At 38.5% G+C, this 22238-nt stretch overlaps 1 protein-coding gene across 7 annotated transcripts in view; it reads right to left on the reverse strand.

The window, feature by feature from the left end:
• Positions 1–22238, reverse strand: part of XRCC4 (X-ray repair cross complementing 4) — a 142262-nt gene that overhangs the window by 63020 nt on the left and 57004 nt on the right. For all 7 annotated transcript variants that reach the window (XM_051806771.1, XM_051806775.1, XM_051806777.1 and 4 more), the window contains 2 exons: positions 18964–19116; positions 18483–18586 (listed from right to left, as the gene is read on the reverse strand). In XM_051806771.1, the coding sequence (XP_051662731.1) occupies positions 18483–18586; positions 18964–19116 (257 nt within the window). The remainder of the gene's footprint in view (positions 1–18482; positions 18587–18963; positions 19117–22238) is intronic.

Below are 22238 nucleotides of genomic sequence, written 5' to 3' on the forward strand. Positions count from 1 at the left end.
AGTTCAAACTTGGTCATGCATTTCCCTACATTTGGTGTGAAATGAGGAAGTTGACCTGAGGTCTCACATGTCATTCACTCGGAACAAAGTTCCATTTTCACCATTATCTCTCTGGATCCATTTATTTATCTTGAAATTAATATAAAGCCTCCACTAAATAAAAGACATACCACAAATATTATCCACAAATTGCTGTCAGCTACCTGTTTTTTTTTTTTCCATGTAGTGTTCCTAAAAGGCTTTTCATGCTGTGAATTTAAAGACAGTTTTTAAGATGTCATTATGGCATGTCTTTATATACAGCTGCCATTAAGGTCTTTATAATGGATTCAGAAATGATGAACATAAAAGATGCCTGTGTCTCAGTCAGAAATGACAGTAATGTTTTTATGGCAGATGCACTGGAACAATCTCAATCAACATCATGGGATAATTTTGCTTTGGAAAATGCTACAGGTAGTTTTGGCTCCTCTAAGAGGTTCTGGGAATATACTTAAGGAACTTTAAAGATCTCGGTAAGTACTCTAAGAGCAGCAACACATTAATATTTATTATAACACTGAGCAACGAATGTGAAATCTGATCACGTACAGGACATTAATATACGATGAGCAAAAAATTATCAATTGGAACCAAGAAGTTGGTTTAATTTCTCTTTAGATGCTTTTTAACACTCACAGAGACACATAAACAGAACAATTTTTATTCTTTATTTATTATTCATTGTGGATTGATTGTAAAACTTGTGGCAAGATTCCAGACCTGTGTTTAAAGTCTGACCTGTGTTGCTTTTCCTCTCCAGGCCCCTAGACTTCTGCAGGGCTCTCTTGGTCAGGCTGAAACTGCAGGATCTTAGCTTCAGAAGATAAAACCTACACCATTGAAACATGTACAGAATACCTGGATATTGACAAGCTGGAGATACTCAGGGCAATTTTAGAGGGCAGTGGTGAGGGTGAATGGCAAAAGACCATGGTCCCAAGTTAATCAAGACAACAGAGATGCACAGCCAGGATGTGGGATGAAGTAATTGTGTGGTGTGACGGGGAATGTCACAGCAAGACTCGTTATACAGAACTGGCTTTGCTCTCCTGGGATCCACTAACTCTGGGATAGTCTTTCCATATGGCAGAAACTCCACTCCTCAGTAAGAAAAAACAGGATCACACCCTAAGCTGTGCTAATGTTCCATGTTTCCTTCTGCAGCAAATGTCCCTGCGAGTCACCAGGGCAAAGAGGCGCCAGGAAAATTCTTTATTAAAATGGGGATGACAGCATTTTGATCACCTAAATCCACTTCATAACACAAAACCTAAATGTTCAAGCCCAGGAAACATGCTATTTTCTCATGATAAAGTGTCTTACTACTAAGCTTTACTGATACGCAGACTAGACTTCTGCAGGGGGCAGCTGCCTGAGGAATTACTGAAGGGTAGAACACAGCTTGCACTGGCAAAGTTTGATGCAATTCCTCTCCATCAATATGCAGTGATTCTGAAAAAGGATTGGTATCTATATAAAGGGATACTTTATCATTGCTTAATATTTTATGCAAGCTCAAAATAACCATATGGAAGAAAAAAACATTTAAAGTATTTTGCAATTTCATTACACTGGGCAATTCTCATGCCCCTTTACCATCAAAAATTCATTTAAATTATTAAGGGTCTGTGGAAATTTTAAACACTTCCTGACACTTCTCCAAAACAACAGCTACTGTAATGGTACTGTTTGATTATAAAAAGTAATACAGTCTCCCCGTGACTAAATAAAGCTTAGAGAAAATGGGACTTAAATACAAAGAGCATAAACAAACACTCCTTTCCCCACCACAACACAACAGACTGATTTAGTCTGAAAAGAGTTTTTCCTTTGGCACATTCCTTCAGGAAAAAATATCAAGGGATGATCACTGTGATACAAACTACATACTAAATTGCAGGACGAAATACTATAAAAACAGGATGTCTTCAAAGAAAGAACATTAGTGGGTTATTTCCAGAAAAATTTGTTGAAGATGTTGGAAAGTATGAAAGATTTTATGACATTCACTGAAGAATAAAGAGAAAAAAAAGGTGTTTCAGGCTACAAAGACCTAGAGAATTAAGCTCACTTGCAGCAAAAGCAGAATAAGGTCACTGGGTTAAGCAGCTGATGTGTGAGATGGCAGAAAGCCATAATAATGTTCTATAACCAGAAAATATTGTATAGTTTGATTTTTCACTCTTTCCAAGAAAAAAAGAAATGTACAATAGATAATCCCAGTATGACATTTTCTAAAATTAAAGGCTCCATCTTATAAGTACTCCAGCTATCCTAAATAGTGCTATCTTTGACAGCTTGATCCTTAGAAAAAACAATGTTGGTATTACCTAATGCTGGAATTTTTGCCTTTAACTAATATTGTTTCTAACCATCAAAACACTTGTCTAAAAAGATGTTTAAGAACCTGTCATTTTCTTTTATTGGAATGGATTAATCATTATTATACTGGTATACCTAACTAAAAAAAAAAGAAAAAAAATTAGATCACAGAGAGTTCCAAATAAGACATTTTAAAAAATGTCAGAATAAAGTTCAAAAACACAGAAAGATGCATCTAATCTTTGTCCATGCTTTCCCTGGAGTGCACAACACCCTCTTTGTTGGTCAACAAAAAACACATTAAAACATCCAGGACTGGGCACAAAATGCTGATGTGAATAACGGCTGCTCAGATGAGTAACACTTTTATTACATATTCAGAACTGAATACTCTGGCTAGAGTAAACCAAAGCAGCCCCTCTGGAAGTCAGTGGAGCCATAATGAATTATGCCAATTGAGAATTCAGAGTATTATTCTGGGGTGGTTTGCTGGTGAAATACACAAAACAAAGCAAAAAGGATAATTGCATGCTGGGCATGAACATAGTCTTTTCAAAGTGTATTTCCTGAAAAGGCAAATGAATAATATCACTCCCTGAGAAACACCTGGAATCCTTCTTGACCATTTCTTCTCTAGTAAAATCTCTACATACTAGTTGTGTAGTTTTTTGTTAAATTATACAAAACAGTCTTACAGACTGTTTTCCTCCCCCACAAGCTCTGGATTAGCAGGAAAAAAAGCACTACCATGACCATCCTGCAAAATATCCATTTTTAACTCATTAGTACACGATACCTACCCCAGAATGTGAAATGCTATTTGATACAAGAAAGCTTTCCCAACCTTGGAAAAGCTGATGAGAGTTTGGGAAGGACATTCCTGGATGCCACAATGGGCTCCAAGTCCCTGGACTCCCTTTAACCGGCATGGTCAGGTAACAAGGCAGTCATTCCAGAGCCTCTTGTTTTGGTAGTATAAAAAGGAAAATGCCGTGTACCTCCATTGGAATCCTCACCACAAAAATACCTGTTACTTCCTCTAAAACCATTTCTAATGATAACAACTATTTTAACTAATAACAACTGTGTTGATCTAGTTATCCAAAGGTATCTAAGAAAAATAAAGCCACCTCCTGTCTCCCAGACATGGATTTTAAAGTTCATCAGGCCCGGGTGCCACAAGAGGATGATTTATTGCAAGACACAAATTAAAATATCAGTGTATTTCTTAATGGGAACAGCAGTAGCACAGTCCAGCCTGAGCAACTCAGAGGCACAAAAAAAAAAAAAAAGCCAACTTCAAGATCACAAAAGAGCTACAAAATCCCTAATCTGTACCATGAATTTAATACATTATCCCCCACCAGAAGACAGGAACTGTGGGTTCGCCCCTTGCCCCACTAAGGCACATCTCCCTGTGCCCATTCCTTTCACTCCAGCTGAACAGAGATTTGCTGGAGGACACTCTCCTGCCCAGGAAGAATTTACCAGAGAGTTATTTTAAAGCAACTTTACATTGTTCATGCAGAGAAAATTCTCCTTAGTAGACTAAACATACAACTTTAGAGCTTTAGAAAACTATTTAATGTGTTTTAGCCATAAAATATAAACATCTCCTGCAAGTGCCAGCTTATCTGGATTCTCAGAGCAGCTCTTCAATGTTTGTGTCACTTCAAAAAATGGAGGACGGTTGGCACAGTTGGCCTTTCTCTGCACACAAAAATACCTCCAATGCACTTAAAAGTACTTACAATGGCTGCATTTCTTCCATCGTTAGTTATCCTGTCTTTGGGGATAAGCAGGGAAGCAATAAACCATCTCCTCTTCTGAGCTGTCCAAAACTTAACAACAAATATCTTCTTGAAAGTCCAGCATGGGGGCTGAGCTCTTTTCCCACATAAGAGACATGAAAAGAGGAAACAGCCTCAAGTTGCTCCAGGGGTGTTTTAGATTGGATATAAGGAATAATTTCCTCACAGAAAGGGTTGTCAAGCACTGGAACAGGCTTCCCAGGGACCCGGTAGAATCACCATCTCTGGAAGTGTTCCAAAAATGTATGGATTTGGTGTCTAGGGACAAGGCAGTGCTGGGTTAAGTCTTGGACTCAATGACATTAGAGGTCTTTTCCAGCCTAAGTGGTTCTGTGTTTCCATATTTCGATGATTCTATGAGGTGGACAAGTCCCTCCTTCTCTCAGGATACAGTGAGAATGATGCTTGTTCCCAATGTAACACGATTTTCTGAGTATTATTTTCTCAGACTACCAAAACTTAACTATGCCACAAAGCTAATCAGGAAATTCTCAGACATTAAAACGGCTTTTTGATGTTCACGTGCCTAGAAAGATAGTAGGTATCATAGGTTTCAAAAGAGATGTTGGAATTTTTTACCTAGCGTCCCGTTTTTCCCATCATACCCCACCCCCTCAATTTGTTTCTTCCGGGATGGGGGAGTCTGGAGGGAGTGGGGGACGGAGCGAAGCCGTAGGCGCTGGGTAGCACATAGCAGCGGGAAAAGGGGAAGGTTCCCTGGAAGCGCAGTGGTGAGGGACCAGGCTGGGGAGTCTTTTGTCCGGGCCCCCCCCGGACACAGCGGGAGGGGAGGTGGAGGCGGGCAGTGTCGGCCGCCTCCTTTTCTTTCCTGAGAGGAAGCGTTGTTTGGTTTTTTTCCCCACAGGACACCTCGAAGAGAGAGACTAACCCATCTCAGAGCGAGCTATTCTGCCTCCGGGACTGCCTGTGGGAAAAAAGAGCCTTTCACCGCTGGCTGTGAAGCCATCGGGCTGCGAGCACACGTGGCTGCGAGCAGCCTTTGAACTGCCGGGACAGTCCTGCCTCCCTCTCTCCCTTCCCTCCCCCGCCCCAGGTCGCCACGGGTTTCTCCCCCCCACCTGGGGAATTGGGACTTTGTTTTGTTTCTTCTGAAAGTTTTTGATTGCACCATTTGTTGTTTATTCAGATTTTGTTAATAAAAATCTATTCTCTTCCTTTTCCACACTTCCACTTGAAGTTCCTTAATTTCTAAATTGTAATCTTGTTAAACTAAGACAGTAGGTTTTTTCATTAGGCAGCTCCTGAACCCAGTGTTGCAACTGAGCAAAGAACAAACCATCAGTAAGCAGTTCAACAGCCTAAAAAGTGATATAATTCACTCACACAAGAGCCAAACCAAAGGCCAGTCACAGTTTTGACCTTGCTGGTGCTTTGTGAAAATGACTGACATCAATCTCATGATCCAAATATCTTAAAGGTGTCATGAAAGCACTCATAGCCCTTAAAAATTCTCCAGTAGGAATCTTCTAATCCCTGCCCTGTTCCACAGGAAAGGCTCCTGAGATGTTAGGACTCTTGGTCTGATGCAGTCAACGTCATCAGCCTACAGTAACTGAGGTCAGCTGCTCAATGTAATGGCTTGCTGTGCAAAACCTTTCATTTCTCTCTCTCAAAAAAAAATTAAATATTATCAGTTTAGGCACAGGCAGGTGGGAAATCGAAGATCACATTTCCATCATTTACAATCTGCCTCCATCTCTGAACACAGGGAAAAGACAGATGTATTCATGTCACAAGTGCCAAAAATCTTTATGAAGTCCTTGGTGGGCAGAAGCACTTTTTACATTTCCCTAAAAGCTATAAGCCTCAATCATTTCTTGGAAATCTACACTAGGAGTTCCAGAAAGAAACACTTCTCTGTTCTCCAATTTGATGAAAAGTTAAAGCTAAGTGCACAATTGGAGTTTATCCCTCCTGGGCACACAGAGAGGATGTGTATTTAATTTACTTCTGTATCTTGACGGTATCTTGTGCTTGGTTAGGGATTTGTTAATATCCTCAGAGCTTACAAACACTTGGCAGAACACATTCCTAAATTTCACTGGTTAATGAGATAGTTTTAAACCCAGGGGGACAGAAAAAAACAAAGTAAAAAAAAAAATAGCGCACATCATATGAAAAATTAATGACAGCACACTGAAATGACTGAAAATCCACTTAATCTAAAACTCTATCTGTATCTTACATCAGTCCAAAAAAATGTCTTTTCTTTTAAAAACCAAAGTAGGTGACAATATTTGAGTTGACCATTTTGTCCAGCAGAACTGAAATCAAGTCGGGTATAATTTACAAGCAGGTCCCAGTGAAGAACAAGCATCAACATGTTTTTAATCTCCTGCACAAAGGCTCATTTTTCAGGAAGCAGCCATGCAAAGAAGCAGCAGTGTTCTGCAGGGACGTTTATTAAGCACACCTTCTTTTGGAATGGGAGAGTGCCAGGAATTGTGACTCAGATTTGCTGTTGTCAAATGAGGAAATGACGGAACTCAGTCTTCAGGCTGCCTGCAATCTGTCCTGGTCAGAGCCAAGGATGAGCAAGGGACAGACCTTCCCAAAGAACAGGTGATGAACAGAGTGCTCTTCGTGCTCATTGGAACCTGGGAGCAGAGTTGGAATGAACTGCGGATGAGGATTCACCTTCGGATACAGGTGGAACTGGATGAGCTTTAAGGTCCCTTCCAATCCAAACTATTCTGTGATTCTATGATCTACAAACAATCCTGTTTTGTGAGTTTTGTGGGATTTTTAAAAAACAAATTAGCCAAGAAAATTACCTACTACCCCAATATCGGTGTCATATTGTACACCTTTTACTGTTTTCTCTCCCATATGAAGGCAGTGTTCCTGAATATCCCAACCAAAAAATGCTGTGAGTCTTTCACTTGCAGAAAAGAGGAGTCACTGGAAGCCACAAACAGAGTATCTTAGCAAAGGAAATCCAGTGGCTGACAACATGCAACTGCTTTGGCAAAACAGCATTTCCACAAGATTTTGCCATCTGCTGCTTACCATCCAGCAGTGAGGTTCCCTGCCAGGTAACACAAAGACACACATTTTGCTCTCTGTTTCATTCACATTCCCCTCAGCATACACTGATCAGTGATGCAAGGAGCCAGTGTCTCACTTCTCAAGGACGTGTCCCAAATCTTATCACTTATGCTGTGAGACATGTTCCTTCCCTGTCTCCCAGGCCACAGGGCAACTTCAGAAAGGTGACTAAGTGGTTTTATAATGTGCTTTCTCTCTTCACCTCTTGAACAAAAAATAAGAAGCAGTGAAACTTTTACCTTCATCAAAATTCTGAAAGTCTTCTTTGAATTAAACGGTTGCATATAAATTGTTTAGATCCTTTTTCTGCAGGAGTAATGAGCTGCTAGTGAGCCATTTAGTTAATGATACCCTTCCCAAAACAGAATTTTATGCCTGACTGGAGAAGTTAATATTTGTTGAGGTGTAACGAAGTAAACTATCAAGCAAGAAGTACACAACAGCTTCATTTTATACTTTAAATGTCTCCTTTTTTTTTTTAATTACTTTGAAGTTTTCAGTGAAAATATATTCGTACTTCATGGAGATAGTGGGACAAAATTCAAACAGGCAATGCAGAGAGGCAAAATGCCAACATCACCCTCTGAGAGAACCCCTGGGCATTACAAATAGGTAAACCACTTTGTTCCACACAGTGTTTCTCAGCTCCTACCTCAAAGCCTTCAGACTGCCTCCTGTGTTTCCCAGGAAATTGCTGGCAATCAGATACTCCTGACCTGACCCTTCTCTCCCAGGAACCCAAGTAATGAGTATCCTTGTGAGAATCCAACACCTGGCTATAGATTAAAGAGCTATTTTTTTTTTCCTGGCTGAGACAACAGCTCACAGTATGGCTAATCCCCAACAAGCACTGTTTTTCCGTTATGGAATTGGAGATGCAGCTTGCAGGATCAGCAGAGGGAAATCTGGGGACTGTATAAGCAGGAGTGATACTGTAGCCAGGTAATCTGTCCTGGAAGATCTGAAGTCTCAGCTGCGGGCGCAGAGCTGAGCTGAGCCAAAGCAGTGCTGGAAGATGTTCTCCTACAAGTTGAGTTTATTTCTCCATTGGAAACAAATAGGTTCATTAAAGGGACAAAAATTAACTTACTGCCATGAATGGGTTAATTAATGACAAGGCTGTGGGCAAAGAAAGGTGCAGAGTGAGAAGAGGATGAGGAAACCAGGTGGCAGGTATAAAAATGATGCAAAATGCTCATTTCGCTGGCAAAAAGGTGGCAGCATTTCACAAATACAAACCAGCATTTCACTGCCAAAAGCATATGTAACAGGGATTTGTGCAGTATCAGCAGATTCCTCTAGAAAACTACAGACCTCAGACGCAAGTAAGGAAAGTTACACCAACATTACACACTGGTGTTAAATGTAGCTTTATATTACATCGTGTCTCTCCTTATTTTCCTGAAATCTACATTTTTCCCACCCAGTTCCTGCTCCCCAACTCACATTGCCTGTTACTCCCCGCTCACACTGATGTCTGAGGATGGACAAAACTGAACACGACCACCTGCCCTGCAGAAGGACCAGCATAAGAGATTTCAGATTTTTGGTGTTGCTTGAACAGGTTACACTCAATAACTTTCCAAGTTGTTGTCCAATTAATCAATTAAATCATGGAAATTACTTTGGTCACTCTTGAAATTTGATATCATCAGCTATCAGTTGCCAAAGAGGTACTTACTAATTTTTGTGCTGAGAAAGTTTAATATTTTTATTAAATAAAAAATAAGGTCTCCTCTCAAACTAAACAAAGGAATGGCCTGGCAGTAAATTGGGAGTCATTTGGAATCAGCATAGTAAACTGTTTTTCTGCCATGGCCATCAACACCGAAGACTAATCTATTTTAATTGTGGATTTCAAACATTTGAGGCAGTTGTTTGGTTGAGAGAGGCTAAGAAAAACTATTATGGAATAAATGGCAATTTTTAACTTTTATTATCTTCCCAGTACATTCTAAAATACTGGTACATGCAAATGTATGCTTATATACCTTTTTTATTTTAATTATGCTGAAATCGGACACAACTGGTATCTACATAATAAGTTCTATATTTTACTCCACATAAAAAAAAAGCATTAAAAAAGGGCATCCATTTTAATTTATAGTTAGATATCTAAATTTCTAGAACAGCGGGTACCAGCCTCTCACTGAGGAGTGAGGGCTCCTCTGTTGGCATGAGGAGTGATATTGTCCCTTTTTAAACGCGGACAGAATTGACAACGAGTTATAAACGAGCTAATAATGGCATTTTTATAAGCTACAAGGGAAGAAAAGGTTAGCGTTCTGACTATAGGGATACATTCTTGGGAAAGGTAAATTACTCGGTTTCAGTTTGTGAAGACTACAAAAGATGTGATGAACAGTCCCAGGTGATCAAGATCACACCTTTTATCTGCTGCCTCACAGGAACAGGAGCAAAGCTGTCACCAGGTAAAAGGTTGTGAAATGGGGAAGAAATCTGCAGAAAGACTAATCCATCTTTGAGCATGTTTTTACTCAAATTTATTTGAAGAAAAGTTAGATCTTTAGCTTCTAAGAGAGGAGGGTTATACTCAGGATGCACAGACATGTATCACCTTTTTATCTGAGTACACAGCTTTCAGACAGAGATTTAGTTTAAGCACAGTGAAAATGAGGCTGTTTTAGAACATACATTGCAAAATAATGGGAAGGGGGTTTTGCCCCCTGTTTTCCTAAATATATATGTAAAGCCCTAGACCTCATGAATTGTCATTTTGCTTTTTACAGAGCACTAGAAGTTGTCCAGTTACATGTGTCCCATTAGAGTAAAATAAAACAGACATAAAAAAAAAGTAAATACAATGAGGCATTTGTAATTATGAGAAAATACATTCTCTCTCTGATTCAGTATGTTGGGTTCTAGTCTCCACCCAGCTAAAAAAAGCAGAAATCAGAGTTTACGATACTTTTGATTTGGCATTATATCTTTTGTTACTTTTAATTTACGCAGTAAGTAAAAAAACAACTAAGAGGATGCTGATGGCTCCAGTTTTGCAAGCATCTCCCCTCCATCTTTTAGAGGGTGTAACTTAATGTTTGACCTGCCTGAACATAGCTTTGTGACTGATGGCTCCTCTGTGAAATCACTTGGCCAGTGAAGGAGCATAAATCAACAAGTTCAGCTTAATCTTCAAAAACAAGCAGAACACAGCAAAATGCATGACAGAAACTGGAGCTACAGGTGCCATTTGCCTATTGTCTCCAAATTATTTTAAAGCCAATTCTTCCTTTCTAAGTTTTACAAATTTCTAATTTGCATAAAACTCCTATGCAGTGGTATGGAGATTGAGGAAAAGAATCCTTGAGGAGAGGTTTTCATGCTAAAGATAAAAAGGAACTTCTCAGCTTTCCGGTACAATGACTGACAAAAAAATACCCAAACTGCTTTCCAAGAAATGAGGCAACATTCCAAATGATTTCTGTGGAATTTATGTATCGGTCAGTGTTATCATTTAGTTTTTCTACTGAGTAAAACAATTTTTTTTCCAATACATTTTTATCACCTCATCCCCACCCCTAATATCTTTTAGATTGATCCATGTGCTATTTTAAGAATAAAAGCTAAAGGACAAATAGGAAGCTGATTTTATGACACTCTCTTTTACCTAAGATAGATATAAATAACAAAAATATCCAATAAAACAAGCAGGATAGAAGAGGAGGAGGAAATAAGTTAAAAAAAAAGACCCAAACCAAAAAAAGTTTACAGGAGTATTACATTCATGACTTTTAGATGGAGCAAAGAAATTCTTGGCTTTGCTTCTTAATCAAAGACCTTTTAAAGGGTTAAAATAAAATGCTTTTCTATTCTTATTTTTATAATATAATGATTTTGACATTTCTTTAGGTGTAAAATCTGTTTCCAATCAACTATTCACTGGGTTTGAAGAAACACAAAAAGAAAAGGGCTGCAGAAAGCAAGTCCAAATAGGGAAATCAACTCTTAAATCTAGAGAAGACCCACCAGTGTCACAGGGTGAGAGAAAATTTCCAAGTTAAAAACAAGGATGTGTGCTTGCTTTAACCTGGGTAAGTAATAAATCAAGGGAGCAACCATAGCGCAATCTTGAACAACCCAGCTTTCAATCAAGATAGGCTGTTTGCTGGAATGAGACATTGTAATACAGTTGGGAAGCAATTAGGATAATTAGGACGGCGAATGTTACACAGGTGGCCAGATCAAAGGTACTTCCAGCATTTTGTCAGAGACAAAGCAACACTCCGAACTAACAAGTGGCAGCTTGTTCCCGTACAGAAACAAACTGGGGTAGGTAAACAGCTTGTGGGAACTTCTGATGGCTTGACTCGCTATTAGCTCCAAGAAAACACACAGGAAAACATGAAGTGTAAGAAGAAAACCTACAAAATATTCAACTTAACATCAGAAGAGCTGTTACAAAACATGAAGCAGCCACCAGTTGTTCAGCAAATTTATCTGCAATGTGCTGCTCTCTAGTCTGCCAGAACCTGCAGGATCCAGGCTTTGTTGACTGCCACAGATAGGAGTCCTTTCCATAGCTGAAGATAAGGGATTTTATCCCAACGTTCAGGATTGTAGGAACATGCTATCGTTCCCCTGCAGGAACCATTTTTTCTCGAGAACCAATACTACTTCTCTTTGATGAAAGGATACCTCTCCAAGAGCTCCTAAACTCAAGATCAACTCTTAAAGCTACAGCCATATTTTCCAAAGGGAAGGAAACACAAATGAGCTGTGTTACCTGAATGTGAATTATTTTGTTTTCAGTATATCATGAAGTATACTTAAATATTTTTGATAGTGAGAGAATTCGGATTGTTCAGCCTGGAGAAGGGAAGAGTTTGGGGTGACCTAATTGTGGCCTTCCAGTGCCTGAAGCGAGCCCACAAGATGGAGAGAGGCTATTTACAAGGGCCTGAAGTGATACAACAAGGGGGAATGGCTTCACACTGACAGAGGGCAGGGTTAGATTGGATACTGGGAAGGAATTTGTCCTGTGAGGGTGGCAAGGCACTGGCACAGGTTGTCCAGAGAAGCTGCCCCATCCTTGGAAGTGTCTAACACCAGGTTGGAGGAACCTGGTCTAGTGGAACGATAAAGTTCATAATGAAGTTCTGTGACAGAGAGGTTTCCTTGGCAGGTTTGCATCGCATTGTGCACTGAATTCAGTAACTTCTATGATCCATAATACAAGTATTGAAGCATATTTTGGTATAAGAAGAATAATTATTGCTATTTCCTTTCATGACAAGAGACCCTAAAAGGGCCATTATGCTGGATACTGAACAGACTTAAAAGCCCAAGGACAAACAAAAGCACTGGAATGTGGATTACCCCAAGCAGGTTGTTGATGACTGGCAGAGGTTTCCTCCTCACCTGATAAGTAGTTGCTCTTTAATTGTTTATTGCGGGGGGGGGGGAGGTGGGGGGTGGGGTGGGGGAGGTGGAACGGAGCAGGGCTGTCAGTGGCCCTGCTCCAGCACCACCAGTGCTGCAGTTTCACAACTGATGAGTTAATGTTCTCAACCAACAGGTGTCCAAATAGGTTCAGGAAGAAGAGAAAACAAAGAGTCTCACCAAATTACTGCTGTTGTGAAGATGGTCAAGTTACACGTTTTATTTCCAAAGGAAACAAATATCTGCTCAGTGCGAAGTGTCTTTACTCACAGAATTTATGTCCAGCTCTGCTCTAATTAACCCCCCACCCTCTCAAAAGCATGGACAGTAAGAAGGTCTGTGCAGAGGTATAAGCAATCTTGATAATTTTCATAGTAAAATGTGAAAGTAGTACTTTATAAATCCCTCAGTGCAATATTCACATTAGGATTTCTAAAGGGACATGGAACATATTGGTATTTGCACTGTCAATGTATTTTGACCATAGCACCTGGTACAACACAGAGGGAAAGCAGTTTGGCAACCACAAATATTTTACAGGCATCAAATCATAGGCTGGGGGGGAATCAATGTTAAGTTTCAGGAAAAAAGGTATGTACAGCTTCAAGGGAAAGGAAAATGATATTATTCCTTGGGAAGAACCATTTCCAATTATAGCTTGACAAAGAAAAAGAAATAATTTAAGACTGAAGTAAATTAAATGGCTAAATACTAAAACTTCTTAAAAACAGACTTTTAAAGATAAGCCTTCACAGATGGACCTTTACTGTACAGCACAATCAGGTGCTGTTACGACAGGCTTTTTTATTATTATTATTAACTGTGATCAAAGCTTATTAACCAGCAGCATCAGGCCATCGGTGGATTGGACTACACAAGAGAGCTAATTAAACTTAAGGAGCCACAGACCCCTGAAGGCACAACACTGCAATCCCCAAGGCAGGAATCTGAGTGAGGGGGATGAGAACATTTGCATAGTGAAGCAGTGGAAAGTGGAAAGGTGCTTGCTCTTATTTATTGTAGGCACAACAGTGAGTTTATTAGAGCGACTTCTGAATCTGTCCTCACCATCAAACATGCAGAGAAGTATGAGTACTAAATGTCTGAGGACTCACTTAATATGGAATATTTCCATACACACGGCAAGAAACACAGATCATAAAATTTACTTAATCCAACAGGCTAGATCATGAGGCGATTCCTTACCCCAAGGAGCACTAACTTCCACCAATTATAATGTGAAATACATCTAAGGAACTCAGGGACAAGAGAAACTGAAATAGAGAGGATGCAGGCTGAGTATAAATGGGTGCCCAGTAGCCTTGTTTTGCCTACATGCAAAACAAGTAGCATTATAACTGGAAATAACTATATTATATATAGTAGCATTATAACTGGAAATAACAATAATACATTGTAAAATAATTCCTTCCATTGCTTATCTCCCATCTGCTACCTTATTCTTCACACATCTATTACAGATTGCAGTATTTAAATCTTTCCCTGCAGCTTCATCACATACTTGGGAAGAGGAATAATATTCTCTTTTCTGGTCACTTTCCAAACACTGTGAAGAGAGAAACTTTTTCCCTCCATCTACCTTTCCAGCTGCTGGGAAGGAAGCAGAAAAGTTTATCCAATCCTTATTCCTGTTTAAAAAACTTTCTGATGTGTGGATCACTAAAGTATTTTTCAGCTAATAAGAGGGTCTAATTTGTAGGGCAAAGACATGAGTGCCAACCACAATATCAAATGATATTTTATTAGTCTGATAATCTTCTTATCATTTTAGGATCTCTGGGAGGACTCAGCAGCAATAAAATTCAGCACAGAGGAGAAGAAAAAGGAATCAGTGGCAGCTGTGTTACGTTCTGGATTGTCCTTAAACAAGAATACTTAAAGAATACTTTAATTACTTAGTTAAATTAATTACTTAAAGAGTAAGTGTTTCTGAATTTTAAAATGACAGAAACATCTTGCACCAGTGTGGTGGCATCATGCTAAGTCACCCAGTCACTCTTGTGGACTAAGAGAAATATAGTAATGGCCACTTTTAGCCATTTTTTTTAGCCCCTTAAAATAAAAACAGGTCCAGTTGGCAACAGCACATGAAAAGACCAACAGTCTCATTCCACTCAAAACCTCTGTGACATTTCCAAACCTGCTCCAGTTGGTGAAAATTTGTTGATGTCCCAGTAGGGAAAAAAACAACTACTACCTGGTTTTGGTGACTCAGACAGAATCGTACCAACCCTGGACCAAAACAATAACAATCCAAACCAAAAGCAACTTCCCACTCTCCCAAGAAACATTCCTAACACCCCATTCATGAAGAACAGTAGAAGAATTTCCTTCATCTCCTCCTTCCTCTCTCAAACAGGAGCTCACAGGTATTTACAAGGATCTGACACATCATCTGTAGCTGCTGCATAAGTATTTATTAAACTGCAGTGAAAGCTGGGATTGTGTGTCTTTTTCAATCTCACATTCACAATCCTAACCAATATTTCATATAAATTTCACCCCATGCTCATGGCTCAATGGGCAAAGCTGTTGTATGGAATGACATACAGTGTTATTTATAAATGTAATACTGTTTCTAAAAGTTTTACTTCTCATACACATCAGCTGTTTTTCTGAGTGCTTTAATATACTTACTAATTCGATTTTAGTTTTTTCTTTTACAATACAAAGCATTAACTACATCTCTGTGTAGATTAGAGACAAAAACTGCCATGTTTCAGTTGATCTTGGCTTTAAGCTATGAAGCAGACACTGCTGTCAAAAAGCAAACCCGAAATCACCTACAAATAGTACTGTAAATGCCAAACCCCCTGAAATTTTAGGTAAATTTTTAGGTTACACTTTATCTGCTACTGTAAGGAGGAAGCTTCTATTCTTATCACAACATTATTGTCCCTATCTTGGTAACATGTACATTTTTCTTCAAACCTGGATGTCCAAACTTGACATAGCACTGCATCAAGGAGCTCTTGGTGAGTCCCCACCTGGGGAAGGTGATGGCAGTCCCTGGAGATAATCCCAGCTTTAGGTAGCAGAAGGAGCTACACTAAGGCCAGCTGGAGATATTGTTGGTTTTCTCAAGTGAATTGTAAAAGGACTGAAAATCATGGCATTACACCGTGTTAGTTCGTTTTGTTCATAGTTGGTGTATCACAAAATGCAAACTGGTTTAAATAAATCACCCTCAATTTCACACTCCAAAGATACCAGGACTGATAACTCTCCATTTGTATTTTAAGACAAACAGACAGGCTCATCTGAAAATGTATTTATCTCATGTTATGTTAATTTCCATGTTCTAATTTCTTGAATAAAACACTGTGCAACACGATATCTTATGCAAGTCATTCACTAGTTGACCAGACAGCTGGGAATCTCATCACAGATGAAACAAGTTCCAGTTTTCAGGCTCTAGTTTCTGCCCCTTTACAAAGATTGCAATTAATCATTCTTACACTTTTTCTTAATATTTTTCTTCCTTGGGTCCTGTTCCAATCTTTGGATCAGACTAATAATTTAATTTTACTATAAAAAAATGCCATTTAATTTTCTTGTAGTATCTGTAGGTTTTTTTTCCAAAACCACTGGAATGCCTTCAGTGCCCCAAAAATTAAGGAAGGAAAACAATTATTGATGGTTAAGCAAAATCTTCAGTTTTAAACTCTGTAGTTCAACATATCCTGAGTAGGTGACTGATTTTACGTCTATGTTTCACAGCTTCTGTTTCACATCCTCCTTAGCTGACAGAACAGAATACGGTTATGACGGAACTACCCCTAGTGTTCACCTCTAAACACAAACTAAATCACCTGCTGAACACCACTGCTTTTTCAATTCCCAGTGAATTTTTTGGACGTGCACATGTGGAAATGCACTCTTACTATGCATATATGGGCATATACCCACCTGTCTTCACTTCCCTCCAAAGAAGTTATTTAATTATGATCTCCTCTCTTGATTGTGGGTTTCACCAATATCTACTAAAATGAACTCAAAGATCTTTTAATTCTTACTGACTCCTGCATTCCACACAATGAAACTCCAAGTCCAAAAGGAAAAGCAATTTCATGTTTGACTAAGAGATAGGAAAACTAAGGTAATCAGAAAAAAACCCAAATATAATCTGTATTATCTCTTATGTCTTACAGTCCTTAATGTTTCATGTATCTATAAGCTTCATTTATCTGCTCATTCCACTCATCCTTGAATCACTGTTTTCTCCATGGAGACATGGTCTGCCTCAGACTTCTTTTTGCATCTGAAAATCCTAGGCCAGACTTCAGATACTCAGCACATATCTGTGCTTTTCTACTGTTCATTGAAAGAGAAAGCTGTGCACACAGGGGGAGCATCACCTGACCTAAGTGATGCTCATTGTGCAGGTGCAACAATGCCATTACCTTGAAAAACTTTTATTGAGTTACCCAAAGGATTAAGTTTACAGTTTTCATATTATTTGCAAATTTTGCTGCTGGAAGAGCTCTACAGTCAGGACAAAATATTAACTATTGCAGCCCTCAAAGGCAAAAGAAAACACATTTTTGTTTACAACACAAATTAAAACACAGTTGTTATATTTTCCTATTACACTGATCAGTCCACAATTGGCTGAGCAGGGCAGTGGGGGCTGTTTTCATTTTTAAAAGCATGTATATCAAAAACTCATTCACTGAACTAGTTAAGTCCCCCTGAATCTAGAAAAAGACTCAACATCTTCCACTTTTCCTTGCCTTTTCACAAAACAAAGTATTTCTCACCTTGTCATCTGAAATGACCAACCAACATTTGAAAGCAAAAATTTCTGAAAAGCACAGAACAACAATAAATGATGTCTTTCCATTATTTCAATTTTCTCCATTTGCCTGAAAGCTCTGCTTAATTGATATTACCCCAGAAAGCCCTCAACAAACAGGCTCATAGGAGTGACAAAGCTGTTTATCACTGGTATCAGGGTCTTGGACACTCCTGGTTCCCAGGTATGCACAGAAAACTGGTGGTTTACAAAAACACAGTGTTGTCTTGATTACCTTTACCTACAGTGGAAATAAAAAGCTCCAGTGAGAGAACCCACAGAAATATATATATGTACACACACACACACACACACACATATATATACATACACACACATATAACCATATAGCAACTATCAATGCAGTTTTGAAACGTATTTGTCCTGTATATTCCTATTAGTTTGTCAAAAACTTGCCAAAATTCTGATTCACGGTATCTGGTATTGTAGAATGGGCCATCGCTGTATCCCACACACTTTACAAGATTCTAGTCCTGGAAAGATTTGTCAAATTAAGTTTCACGAGCATCTTCACAAGACCAAAAATTCACTGACAAATTAAAGTGAATTCTGCTATAAATACATTTCTATTCCATTTACACACACAGCTCTTTTTATAGCTGTTAAACCTTCTCTCTTTCTATCTTTTTTAACACTATTGAAACTGTCAGGAACTACATTTTACACTTTATCAATCATTGTGCACACATCATGATTCCCAGAATTTCAAATGGAACTGTTGATGGTTCAGGTACTGTTAGACTGTCATTAGTTTTGCAAAGTGTGCAATTTGTCATTTTGGAAGAAGTGACAGTGCCTTCACTTGCGCAATATGCTTTTAAACCTCCTCTCTTCTAATTTGAAAATGGCAGTATTATCCTCTGCTTCAAGAGAGGTGTTTTTAAGGCTTGCAGGTTGGCTTGTCACAGAGCAATCTGTCAGGTAGTATTTTACCTTCCTTAAGGTTTATTCACATAAAGCCTGTTTGTGATATCACACAAAGACAATACTTTCTGTCTTACCTGATGGTAATGAGGCCTGTGTTAAACTTTCACTTTCCTCATCAGTGCTGGCATCATAGTCATTTTCTCTCTTTATAACCATCTGAGTAGTAGTTATATCATCCCTAGAAAACATTAAAAAATTGAAAAAAATTAGATATTTTTGTTTCCCAAAGGAATCAAATAATTCAGAGAGAATGTATATGAAAATTACCACCTATGGAAATGGCAGGGACACACTATGAATGGAAAATCAGCTGCAGCCCCACAGAAAACAGGACAGATTCACTGGATGTTTAGTTACAGCATCCAGAGCAATATGCTGCTATTTGCAGAGGTGCCAGGAAGAATCCTTCTCTCCCACTACTAACAGCATTGTTATGGATAACCCAACTCTCAGCCAGGAAGAACTGTCACTCCCTGTTAGGGCCAAAGGAATCCAAACTAAACTAAAATATGCACCAGGTAAGATACCAAGAAAGCCAAGAAATGTAAGGAATACCTGGTACATTTGGCATCTGCTGCAGATTCTTTGGCTTCATTCAGCAACTTCTGTAAGTTTCTTATCTTTGCCTTCTTCTCATTCAGCACCAGAATAAAACGGTTATAAAGATCTGCCTCCAGCTTCTCTTTAGCCTCCACACATTTTTCCAGCCTGCAATGTAAAATTAACTATTACGCTAATTCTTCTTAAAATAATTTGCTGTTTCCTGGAAGAAAATTCTGTAGTGAGGTCAGACTTCCTCTTACAGGAATCTCCATTCCAAACCACGCAGTACCAGTCCAGCACCTTGTGTCTGAAACAGCAGTTTTTCTTTTTCCCCCCCTCAGAAAAGTGAAATGAACTTTGCTACCAAAAGGGGAAAGTTTCCAACATTTCTCTTCATGCCTTTTTTTTTATGGGTTCCTGCACAGCTCCAACTAAAATTTAAATAGGCAAGTGTTCTTTATTTTCACTACTGAATCACCATAGTTGGTATACCTTGGCAGGATACACATTATGAGATTATAAATATATATGATTAGCTTGACAGGTCTCAAATTTGGACTACACAGTCTGATGTAAAATATATTTGAAGAGGGGGGAAAAAAATCCCCAAACATAAAAATGTTTAAAAGCTCTTAATTAGTATCTTCAGAGTAAAATATTCTTCATGTTTTTTAAGAAGTTTAATATGCACCTGTGAATAGGTCAATGTCAATAAAATGAAGCACATTGGAAATATAAAATTAAGAACACGGATGTATAATATCTCATAAGCAAAGAAAAACTGGAATACAAGCAAACATGAGCCCAAGAAATGACTTGTAGCAAATGCAATTCCATATTTGTTTCCTATATTTTATAACCTTTTAATCCTTGCATTGAACCACAAACATTTTTTTAGCTGTGTACACAACAAGCAAATAAACATCTTGATAATCTTGCTGATCATGGTAAATATAGCAAATAGTCAAACTTATAAACATTCTTTTCACCAATCTGTGCAAGGTTGGTAAGAAAAGCTTAGGAGGCTTATTTTGTTATTAAACCCAAAAATGTAACAGATTTAAAAAAATACTCACTTATAAAGTAAGATATTTCAACAGACTTCCTACATAAATACTAATCAATTTGTTCACAGATCAAAACCATATAGCATGTAAGAAGAAAGGCAGTAGCAAAAAAAAATTAAATCTAATGAAATATTAAGTCCACTGTGCAATGCTTAAGGGATATGCTTGATAGTTGATAAATAATTCATCTAATTTAAATGCAAATAGCAGAACATCATTACCATATGGATCAGTTCAATAATGCCTAAATGAAAGATCATATGTACTAATCAACTACCAGGAGACTTTCCACCTACAAAAGGGAAGTTAACTGTTTAGTGGGAAACAAATAGACAACTCACAAAGAATTATAAACCCTAATAAAGGACCCAGAAGAGCCTGGACATGCTCAACACTAATTGTGCCTGTATACCTAAAAATTGGGTGAAAAAAAGCATTTTGTCTAAATATGCTAATCCTTTCTGTATCAAATCCTATAGAACAGTCCCCTCTCCCACAGAAACCAGCAAAAGTGATCACTGCTGTGCCTCTGTTTTGCCAAGCCACTGGTTTGTGTTGGAGCAGTTGGGGTTGGTTCAGACAGTTACATTAAGAAATTTTGCTCATTTGGCCAAAAAAAGTGCCATATAAAGATAATTTCAGTGAGGCCCTTGAATCCTGCAAAGACATCCACTGATGAAAATCCACGTAAACAGAAACTTCCAGTGAAGTAAAGCTGATGCTGCCTGTACTGTAAGTAGTATAGTACAGGAAACAATGGCAATTCTAGACAATTTCTTCAGTCTCTGGAGCAAAAAATTAGCATTTTGAAATATATATACCAACTGTCTGCATAGATTAGAATAGTAACTCTTCCTTGTGCACAAAACCTATTAGTTGTATGCCATCAGTTAATCTTATATGATTGCTTTCATTTACAAGAATACATTTTTTTGTTTTTCTCTTTTTAAAGTTATGCACATACAAACACATTCACCAGACACAGGTATGACATTAATTTGGCACAGCATACGATCAGTATAAATCAGTATTACAGTAATGCTGTATTTGCAAGTTATGAGCCTTTAAAATATACTACTATATGGCATATCTGGTACTAGAAAACAGAGCAGTGAAAAAGCAACAATCCTTTGCCACTTAGGAACAGGGATGCATTAATTATGTAGGTGGGGTGGCTCTGTGGAGCCTTTAGGATTCACTGAATCACCTGAATTACGTGACCACCAAGCAGAGCTGTCTGGGTTTCATTCCAATACCTCACAGACTACAAACACAAAATTTAATTGCAATTCACCACATGCTGCTGCCTGTGTGTGATTTGTCTTCCTGAAATACCATCTCCCCAGGCCAAAGAGAGGAACTGCTCATCTCAAAGACAACTTTTGAGCATGGTAAAATAAATGGAGGTTAATGGCTGGATTGGTGCTTTCCATTTTGTGTATCCTCAGATCTCTCTGCTGTGTGAGCACAATGCTTTTAATGTGCCAAAAGCACCTAGGTTGACAGGCATCAAAAGGCTTGCACAGCCCACTGAAACCAACCCCTATGACAAATAATAAATTGAGAAAACCAAGTTCTTTTAAGTGCTGCCTCAATGCAGAGCAATCACACACAATTCAGAGAGGTCAACGTGAACTGTGTAACTTACTGGCACTTATTTATTAGTGGCATTGTCCACAATCCAACACTAAGAAAAAAAGAATTCAACATCTCTGCTATTCACCCTTGTTCTCAGGGCTCTAAAATAATTCCTGGATCTCACAGCACTGCTTCATCGCATTTCAGAGTCATGCTTCCCACAACACTGGCAATGGTATGGAATCCTGATGAGCTAATGCTGAAGAGTCAGCTTCAAGCACCTAAGTACCTAGCTTGCATTTTTATAAGCTATTTGTGGTTTAAATATACTGTCACTGTAGCTGACCACAACATAAATAAGAGTTATTTTGAATTTGGCTTATCTACACCAATTTCAGATGTCTGAAAAAAAAATACATACCATGCCCAAATCAGAAATTTAATTGTTATTGTTCAAGGGATTATTTTGCTACAGATTATTACAATTAATAACAGGGTTGTTCCAACCCCTGTCCAACCTGGCCTTGAACCATCTATATGAAATGTGAACAACGGCTATTTTGCTCTGATATTTTAACTCATCTATCCCTGAGGTAAGCATGCACACACACGCATCCCCAGGCACCCACTTGCTCACAAAAC

The sequence above is a fragment of the Manacus candei genome, unplaced genomic scaffold (assembly GCF_025592945.1).
Source record: "Manacus candei isolate 608988 ecotype Guabito, Panama unplaced genomic scaffold, ASM2559294v1 h1tg000068l, whole genome shotgun sequence".
Classification (NCBI taxonomy): Eukaryota; Metazoa; Chordata; class Aves; order Passeriformes; family Pipridae; genus Manacus; species Manacus candei.